The following is a 10,559-nucleotide window of genomic DNA, read 5'->3' as shown; positions in this document are numbered from 1 at the left end:
GCATGTACAAATAACAAGGTCACATGAGACATGGACATCTTCTAACCATATACATACTGGGAACTAAATTCTCAGAAGACGAAGCACTGCTACTTGGGCGGAGGGATTTTCTCGCAGGACCTGAGAAGCCCGTGGTGAGGAGCAGAGAGTTCGCTCAGAGGGTTGCGCTAATCACTCCTGCCAGCAGTGCTTCGCCTTCTATATAGTAAAATCTATGAGAATTTAGTTCCCAGTATGTATACGGTTAGAAGACGGCTGTGTCTCATGTGACCTTGTTATTCATACACACCGTGACTATACAAATCACAACATGTAAATAGCAGAATGTTGGCGTTATTTTGTCACTTATTGGGAGCAGTATGGTAGCTGGAGCCGTTTATCTCGAGTGTTTGTGCTAAGCTAGGCTAGCGGTGGGTGCGTCAGACAGAGTTACGGCACACACGGAGATGAAAAGGGTGTGTGTGGACTTATCTAACTCTGGGGGATACGGTGAATAAGCTAAAGTCCCAAAAGGTCGAAGTGTTCCTTTAACACAAACATAGAAACACCACCACAATAGTCAGTGTATTTAAATCTTTTTTTTTCTGACTGCCTCTTTGCAGCTATTCCTCTATTTTGTACAAAGTCCCTTATATTTTGCACTGTTCTTTGTGCTAACACGGGGTCTACCACCAGTTTTGGTGGCCAGTTTTCCCCTGCTTATATGACCTTTGTAGTGTCGCATTACTGCGGCGACCTCAGCCTTAGACCATACTTTCTTCGCCACTCTTCTGGATCCATGTTCCTCATCAGCATAATTCCCTGGAAGATAGGCAAACAAAAAAAGAATATATCTCAAACAAAATGTGTTGTCCAGTTGAAGCCATCAAAACATGAGTTCAGTTAATGCCACAGTTGACAAGAAATTGCAGTTTACTTTTCTTAATTCACTCTGGGTATCAGTTGGTTGCTCACTCGATGTGATTTCACCAACTTTATTAACCCACTAGAGTGTGGACAATATGGAGTGTAATATTAGAATGTCTTTGCTGTTCATCTATTTATGTGGCCAAACCTTTTGCTATTTGAATTAATTGCAGTAAGTAATACTACAATCAGTAACATGTCTTAAGGTCTGATTCTCAGTTTAAATCTGATTTCATAAGGTTAGCTAAATAGTGTTGGAACTTGGTCTGAAAGTTTAGTCTTGATATTGAAACTGTACATAAGCAGCTTAATACTACTTTTAACCTCTTAATCTTCCAGATTTTGTGGCATGTTGTGACTCAGTCATTCAGACCAATTCATTTTTAGTCTTTTAACCAACTTGCTAAAAAGAGAATTAATAGAACGTACTCATGGGCAATCAAGAGAACATGTGAAGAGAAGGAGGTAACTTTTATCTCAAATTCAGTATACATTTCCTGATAATAAAGTAAGTGTATATGTTCTCTTGCAGACAAGATGTTTTGTACAAATGCAGTACAGTTAAATTTAGGGCTATTTATTTATATCTCTTTCTTTAAGATTACTCTTGCATTTTGATAGTTGAAAACATCACAAAGACGTGCATAATAATCCTTCTGTTAAAGGGATACTTCACCGTTTTTTCATATTAAACTGTTATTCCCTTAACTAAGACGAGTTGATGCATACCTCTCTCGTCTCAGTGCGTGCACTCAATCGCTCTGGCGCGCGGCTGAACTTGGATAGCACTTAGCTTAGCCCAGTTCATTCATTAGCGACGAAACAGAAATGAAGCTAGAAGCGACCAAACACCTCCAAGTTTTCCCTATTTAAATACAGTTAGTCGAGTAGTTACACAACCAAGTATGGTGACACAAATTAAAACGTGGCACTTTAAGCGGGTAAAAAGGATAACTATGATGTATGGCGACATAGCACTTGGGACTAGAGATGCGCGGTTGGCGGTTACAGCCGCGGATCGGGCGGATGACGTGACGAAAAATAATATTTTAATTAAATTTGGGCGGGTGGCGGGCGGTTGAACCAATCAAATGAAAAATATATGTAAATATTGCTATCTAACTATACCTACATCCAAAAAAAAAAAAAAAAAAAAAAAAAAAAATGAGCACACTTTAAAAGTCAAATTTTCATTACGCAGTAATATGGCCTAGTCGAGTCTATGCAGACTGCTTGTTATTATCAGAGATGGCAACGCCGGCGAAGGAGGTAACTTTGCGTGACAAACTCAAAAAAGGAGAATTAAAAACAAAGGCAATAGAAGGTCATCCATCCATTTTTTCCCCCAAAACGCTATAAATGCATCCTTATATATATATATATATATATATATTAAATTGATGGTTTGTCTTTTTTTTAAATTGCATTGCCCAATCAGCGGATGGCGGGTGGGTGCGGTTTTGAAAATTGGTCAAAAAAGTTGGTGCGGATGGATGGCGGACGGATGATGAGTTTTGCGATGCGGTTGCGGATGAAATAATAGCCCATCCGTGCATCTCTACTTGGGACTCGGGAGCACTTCGACTCAGCGCAGTAAAAAGTCACGCTTGAAAAATCCTCTCCCTCTCACTTCTGTCATTAGAACCAACGTGACTTTTTACTGCGCGAGCCGAAGTGCTCCCAGTGCTATTCCGCCATACACTATAGTTATCCTTTTTACCCGCTTAGAAAAGCGCCACGTTTTATTTTGTGTCACCATACTTGGTCGTGTAACTGTATTTAAATAGGGAAAACTTGGAGGTGTTTGGTCGCTTCTAGCTTCATTTCTGTTTGGTCCCTAATGAATGAACTGGGCTAAGCTAAGTGCTATCAAACCGTCGCCGCGCGCCAGAGCGATTGAGTGCACGCACTGAGACGAGAGAGGTATGCATCAACTCAACTTAGTTAAGGGAATAACAGTGTAATATGAAAAGACGGTGGAGTATCCCTTTAAGGGAGTTGGGCAAAGTAAGAATTTCATTGTAGGGTATAAACCACTGTGTTTCTTCTGTGCATAGACAATAAACCTCTTGAAACTGAATCTTACCTTCAGAGGGAGGTACACTCTCACTTACTGTGGACGACACAAATTACACTGATCCTGTTGAAAACAATTTAACAAGTTACTTTTGTCACAGGAAAAAATACATTTTATCAGCAGAGACTATGAATTGAATTAACATACCAAAGTCTCCCATGTCATGGTCTTGCTCTGTGGTTGTAGAGTCAATATCCATAGGCTCCACAGTTCCAAGCTCTGATGCGGTGAGATCTGTGTTGCTGTCATCAGATTCACTCCCAGTCTTCAGCATCACTTAACGCAATCTCATCTGGAAAATGGCATTAGTCAAACTCAGAGGTGGAAAGAGTACTTGAAAACCATACTTGAGTAAAAAGACAGATACCTTGCAGCATAAATTACTCGATTACCAGTCACCAATACGAGTAAAAGTGATTAACAATACTTTAGTATTATACTAAATCTAGGCTCAAAGATGCACTAGTCCTTGACACCTGAGACATGCAGGTGAAAATAAGAAACAATTGATTTGTAAAATGAGAAGTCATGTTTATTTTCTAAAATCTAAATAAAACTGAACACCTCAATAGTCTAATAAATCAGGGTCGACACAACAGCCTCTTAAAGGGATTGTTCACCCAAAAATGTAGTCAACCTCAACCCCAAACCTGTATACATTTCTTTGTTCTGCGGTACACAAAGATAGATATTTTGTAACCAAGCAGATTTTGCCAGCCAATGACTAGTACAGCAGAACAAAGAAGTTTGTAACAACTTGATGGTGAGTAAATGATGACAATTTTCATTTTTGGGTGAACTATCTATTTAAGCGTTTACAAACTCTCAAGTCTCAGTTAAGCTCAAGTGCACAAAAAGGCCACACGCAAACCAATATCCTTCAAAAAGGCCTTGTCAATAATGTGGATAAAAAAAAATTGTTAAGTAAAATTAAATAGTCAAAGTCTAATTGCACTGGATGTGCTGGTTTCAGACTCATCACTGGCTGCAGTCCTGACTTCATCTAAATCAACCGTCTGCGATTTAGCACCTACTAATGCACTCGCATTCACGTAAAGTAGACTTGTTGACAAGTTTGGGTGAGTAAGGGCAAAACTCACAAGATATAGTTCAGTCAATGCCACTTAGATGGAAATATCACTTTCTGCAGCAGTTTGTTTTTGCAATAAAGAAAAGTTAGGTGCCATGCAAAATGTAATTTGTAATTGCATTACTCATCACAAATGTATTGGAGTAAAAAGTTCATTTACTTCTTCAAAAGTCAAGTAGAGTAAAAGTACTTGACTAAACTTCATGTAGTCAAGTAGAGTAAAAGTAGCTAATATCTTTGATACTCAGTACAACTACAAAGTAGCCAAAATTACATTTCTAATTACATTTACTCAAATAGTTTACAGCTCTGGTAAAACTCTCATAAATAGCTGGACATAAAAATATGTGGTTGAAATAGCCACATAAAATAAGGAAAAGAAAGTACTTGGTTTTGTACTTGCCACTTTTTGCAAAGTAGTAGTTTTGAGCTATTATACCTGCGTTTATGTTTAAGGTGGTCCATGAGCACATAAGATAAATGATTACACAATATGATATTAGGTTAATATTTAAAGTAATTCGACTGCACCTACACAAACATAATTTTGAATTACTGTCCAGCCATACTGTAGACTTAAGTTTATATTTCTGAATAGTAGTCCTCGACTCATACTTGGACATGAAAGGTGATTTTTTTTTTTTCTTGGAAAGGGATGCTGACAACGCCAAGCCTAGATGTTTATCTAAAAAAAACAAAAACTCAGATAATATCTACAAGGGCTAATTTCTGTACATACCTTCAATTTCAATCTCATCCAGTGACTTCCCCTGGATGCTGCAAAGGTTTCCTTTACTGGCAAGTAATGACAAAGAATATTCTGACTCCGAATCAGGTATGTATTCCTTGTCAGACATGTCCTCAGCATCATCAGATGATATTTCGTCCAATGCTGGATGTGGAATTTTGTCCTGATCTGACAGCAGTTCATCATCAGAAGCCTTAGGAGACTGCTACGCCTGAATTGGTGAGAAAGCAAATTATTTGACATGGTGATTGAATCTTATAGACAGTTCAAGTTCAACACTCACTTAGTAGATACTCACCTGTGCTGTGCTGTTAAAGTCATCTCTTTTAATTTGCTTGAGGCAGGATTTATGCCAGACCCCTGAACAAACTGGAACACATTTGAGTAAAACAATGTTAACACTGCAGGTCTATTTAAGTGGTTAGAGCACAACACATATACACTCTATACTAATTCACTAAATATCTAACCTGTGCATTGATAGCCAAGCCACTTGAAGGAAGATACGGGTCCCACACAACGAACACACTTGTCCAAGGAGGATACTGTTGCGCACACAAGGCAGTGTTTTTGACACTGTTGGCAAAAAAAATTATTGTAGTATTTACTTATGCCACATAGTTTGGACAAAGATATTTCATATTTACGCCACATAGTTTGGACAGAAATATATTTCATATTTACATGTCGATATCTAATAATTTTAAATTCAATACCAATGTGACATTTAATTTACCTGATACATATGATTACCCTTTTATTGCATTGTATTTTGTTATTTATAGCGTATCTTATTTATATGCAGCTTATTTAAAGCATATCCTATATGAAGATATACCTTCTTCATATTTTTAAATTGTAGATGGGGAATTTGTGGTTAGCCTCAGTGCCAGGAGCTGACTTCTTGTAGCCCAGTATAACTAATAGGGTGCCTTTCCATTACATGTAACCAAACGACTTAGCATTCACATTAAACCAACATACAGATCCAATGCAGGCAGTCCAAGTGTTCTTAAAAACCAAAGTGATGCCTCTGGGGACGGGACCCTCTAAACTGCATGGACCTCCCAAGTCATGTTTGGGTGGGGTTCAGTGTTTGACACACTCAGATATTATACTGACTGAAGCTTGAAAAGGCATGTTTAGACAAATGTCCTTCCATTCCATTGTCCACATAAAGCACGTTCTACTCAGGCGCCTGTCCACATAAAGCATGTTCTACTCAGGCGACTACACACACACACATATTGAAATAGGTTGGCAGATTTAACATTTTGCCACAAATAAGTTGTACATGAGATTTAATTTACCTCTCCAACCTTGGTGCATGGGCCGAGCTCTGGACTAGTCTGATTCGGGTGGCTGACGGCTGTATGGGTGCACTTGCTCTCAGTGGTCAGCTGTAGAAGATGAAACAGAGACAAAGGACAATAAAGAGAAAGTCCAGGGAGCGTGACACTAGAGAGGACATTTGATATCTGAGTAAAAAAAGAAACCATTCTACTGTTGACAAAGACAGAGGAAAACCTTGCTTTAAAACTCACTGACAACTTCTTTGATATTAACAATCAAGAGCAAGATATTAATAAAAATCTATCTTTTGTGAGGACATACCTCTTCAGTGTCATCAGTTGTGAATGTGGTACCACACATCTTTGGAGCCATTTCATCATCAAAGCCCTGTAAAAAGTAAAAAAAAAAAAATAACAAAAATATTGTAGACCGTGGACTATGGAAACTACTCTGATGAACACATTCGTGTTCACCTCGACTTCTACAGATTACCAGTTCCCACAACACAACTTGCTAAGATTTCCAAACTCCTTTTGTCAATGGAGAAAGGAAACCTTTGCAGCATCCAGGGGAAGTCACTGGATGAGATTGAAATTGAAGGTTTGTGCAGAATTTAGCCCTTGTAGATATTATCTGAGTTTTTGTTTTTTTCCTTTGAATGTTTGAATGCAGCTTATTTAAAGCATATCCTATATGAAGATATACCTTCTTCATATTTTTAAATTGTAGATGGGGAATTTGTGGTTAGCCTCAGTGCCAGGAGCTGACTTCTTGTAGCCCAGTATAACTAATAGGGTGCCTTTCCATTACATGTAACCAAACGACTTAGCATTCACATTAAACCAACATACAGATCCAATGCAGGCAGTCCAAGTGTTCTTAAAAACCAAAGTGATGCCTCTGGGGACGGGACCCTCTAAACTGTATGGACCTCCCAAGTCATGTTTGGGTGGGGTTCAGTGTTTGATACACTCAGATATTATACTAACTGAAGCTTGAAAAAGCATGTTTAGACAAATGTCCTTCCATTCCATTGTCCACATAAAGCACGTTCTACTCAGGCGACTGTCCACATAAAGCACGTTCTACTCAGGCGACTGTCCACATAAAGCACGTTCTACTCAGGCGACTACACACACACACATACACATACACACACACATATTGAAATAGGTTGGCAGATTTAACATTTTGCCACAAATAAGTTGTACATGAGATTTAATTTACCTCTCCAACCTTGGTGCATGGGCCGAGCTCTGGACTAGTCTGATTCGGGTGGCTGACGGCTGTATGGGTGCACTTGCTCTCAGTGGTCAGCTGTAGAAGATGAAACAGAGACAAAGGACAATAAAGAGAAAGTCCTGGGAGCGTGACACTATAGAGGACATTTGACATCTGAGTAAAAAAAGAAACCATTCTACTGTTGACAAAGACAGAGGAAAACCTTGCTTTAAAACTCACTGACAACTTCTTTGATATTAACAATCAAGAGCAAGATATTAATAAAAATCTATCTTTTGTGAGGACATACCTCTTCAGTGTCATCAGTTGTGGATGGGGGATTTGTGGTACCACACATCTTTGGGGCCATTTCATCATCAAGGCCCTGTAAAAAGGAAAAAAAAAAAAAAAAAAGATAAATTATAACAAATATCTTGAAGACAAGATGTTCCCTGTGTAGCATTCAGTGAAAAGATATCATGGCTGTATTTCAGTGAGTGTTTTGTGGAAAACATGTAGTCTCTGAAACGGTTCTTTGACACTGAACAGGCCACATGACTACAGTCTGTAGACTATGAAAACTACACTGATGAATACAGCATTTGATTACTTTGTTGTTTATCTATTGTCAGCCAACTTCGTAGAATGATTGCACTTCTAGAATAATTGACTAAGCTTTTACATGGAGTGAGGGGTTAGTCCTTTTATAGTTCTTAGATTTGCTATGATTCTTTTAAATGACATCTTGTCATGAATTTTCGTCAGTGCTGTTGAATGGGTGCCTTTCCATTACATGTAACCAAACAACTTAGCATTCACATTAAACAAACATAAAGATCCAATGCAGGCAGTCCAAGTGTTCTTAAAAACCAAAGTGATGCCTCTGGGGACGGGACCCTCTAAACTGCATGGACCTCCCAAGTCATGTTTGGGTGGGGTTCAGTGTTTGATACACACACTCAGATATTATACTGACTGAAGCTTGAAAAGGCACGTTTAGACAAATGTCCTTCCATTCCATTGTCCACATAAAGCACGTTCTACTCAGGCGCCTGTCCACATAAAGCACGTTCTACTCAGGCGACTGTCCACATAAAGCACGTTCTACTCAGGCGACTACACACACACACATACACATACACACACACATATTGAAATAGGTTGGCAGATTTAACATTTTGCCACAAATAAGTTGTACATGAGATTTAATTTACCTCTCCAACCTTGGTGCATGGGCTGAGCTCTGGACTAGTCTGATTCGGGTGGCTGACGGCTGTATGGGTGCACTTGCTCTCAGTGGTCAGCTGTAGAAGATGAAACAGAGACAAAGGACAATAAAGAGAAAGTCCAGGGAGCGTGACACTATAGAGGACATTTGACATCTGAGTAAAAAAAGAAACCATTCTACTGTTGACAAAGACAGAGGAAAACCTTGCTTTAAAACTCACTGACAACTTCTTTGATATTAACAATCAAGTGCAAGATATTAATAAAAATCTATCTTTTGTGAGGACATACCTCTTCAGTGTCATCAGTTGTGGATGGGGGATTTGTGGTACCACACATCTTTGGAGCCATTTCATCATCAAGGCCCTGTAAAAAGGAAAAAAAAATATAATAATAATATACACATAGGAGACCGTGGATTATGAAAACAACACTCTGATGAACACAGCATTTGATGACTTCATTGTTTTTGTTCTAACATTCTGTAATGGTCAGTATCATCTATGGTGTGCTGGTTAGGTGGTGCTAACAAAAGCTATAAAAATCATGTTCCACCTGAAGCTAGATGGAAAATGTACAGTATTTTGGTATGTGAAATGTTCTATGGTTAAAGCATTTCTTATATGAGAACTAACAATTTCACAAAGTTAGTTAAATGAAGTCAAGAAGATAAAAACAGTTAACAACTTGTAATATATATATATATATATATAAAACACTTTACACACTGCACAAGATACTTGTCAGGTCTGTTGCCCCTCATGTTTTGTATATTGATCATTGTGGTTGGTTACTAGGTACCAATTAATTTATCTTACAGGTTTAGTACACTAACAGAACATCATAAACACATTACATTTATTTAATGGCCTGAAAGTACTCATATTAATGATATAACAGCCTTCCTGTGTCACTGCAACTTCATATTTAAATAAAATAATGTGGGCTACTAAGAACGTATTTAATTCTATAAAACAAACACAATGTCTGTAATAAAAGTTAAGGCTTTAACTAGCTACGCCTTGCTCATTAAGCCATGCGGTAGCCACAAGCTCAACTTAACCTAGCTAGCTTTCATTTTAAAAACAAAACTACCAAATTTGACTTGCTGGCAATGTTACTTCTGTCCTCATCTCTACCTGCTGTCCTCCACCTCTTTAGCCTGAGGGTTAATGAGCAGGACATGTTGATAGCCACTCAAGCTAGCTCAGCTAACATTGTGGTAAATATATAGCATTTTACAGTAATTGTAAGTTACAAGTTACAATTTCTTGCAAATAAGAAACACTTAATGCAAAAATGCAGCTATATTTATAAATATAATTATTACCTGTATGTATTTAATCCAGTAAATCCAACGACGTCGAGCTGACACTTCTGAGGTGTGGTCCATTAGGCATTTAATTAGCGACAGCTGGGCCATGTGCTGTGGGCGGAGCTTCCCGTCGACTTCCGCTTGTTACCGCCCACGTGCGCAAACCAGCCAATCACAAGACGGCCCGCCAAAATGCACCGTGTGTATCAGAAATGTGTATGAAACTGCAATATAAAACCCAGCTGTGGGGTCGCTGTTCTATACACTGGGATACACTCAAAATCAGGTCAAGTGGTAAATGAGGACTTTCAAAGAAAAAGAGAATATATGTTGTTCAGACACTAACAAATGCAGTTACACTCTTTGATTTACGAGGACCTTGGCATAGTCCCCGTATTACCCTTAGGTCCGTGGAGCCCAGGTGAAATGTCTGGCGTGTTGTCCATGTAAACCACATATACCAACACACACACACACACACACACACACACACACACACACACACACACACACATACACACACAGCATAGTTAACCATGATTTACCATGATATACCACGTTCTAGTATTATTTACCAAGAGATAAACGACAATCTAGGATTATTTACTTTGATTTACCATGTTTCTAGCCTGATTTATCACATTACTAGCAATTTTTTGAAGTGTCAGTGCAAATAAAGTGG

At 38.5% G+C, this 10,559-nt stretch overlaps 1 protein-coding gene across 1 annotated transcript; it reads right to left on the bottom strand.

The window, feature by feature from the left end:
* Positions 1-524: 524 nt before the first annotated feature.
* Positions 525-9,955, bottom strand: LOC308698701 (uncharacterized protein; the record flags this gene model as incomplete). Its single annotated transcript, XM_081378962.1, has 13 exons — positions 525-801; positions 2,993-3,046; positions 3,131-3,275; positions 4,813-5,032; positions 5,120-5,190; positions 5,292-5,397; positions 6,132-6,221; positions 6,436-6,501; positions 7,342-7,431; positions 7,646-7,720; positions 8,550-8,639; positions 8,854-8,928; positions 9,893-9,955. 10 exons carry the CDS (start codon positions 9,953-9,955, stop codon positions 5,027-5,029), a joined length of 732 nt encoding a protein of 243 aa, XP_081235088.1. The 3' UTR covers positions 525-801; positions 2,993-3,046; positions 3,131-3,275; positions 4,813-5,026.
* Between the last annotated feature and the right edge of the window lie 604 nt (positions 9,956-10,559).

This window comes from Scardinius erythrophthalmus (assembly GCF_964197995.2).
Source record: "Scardinius erythrophthalmus genome assembly, chromosome: 11".
Taxonomy (NCBI): Eukaryota; Metazoa; Chordata; class Actinopteri; order Cypriniformes; family Leuciscidae; genus Scardinius; species Scardinius erythrophthalmus.
Note: the sequence above shows the minus strand (reverse complement) of the source record. Positions and strands in the feature narration are given on the sequence as shown.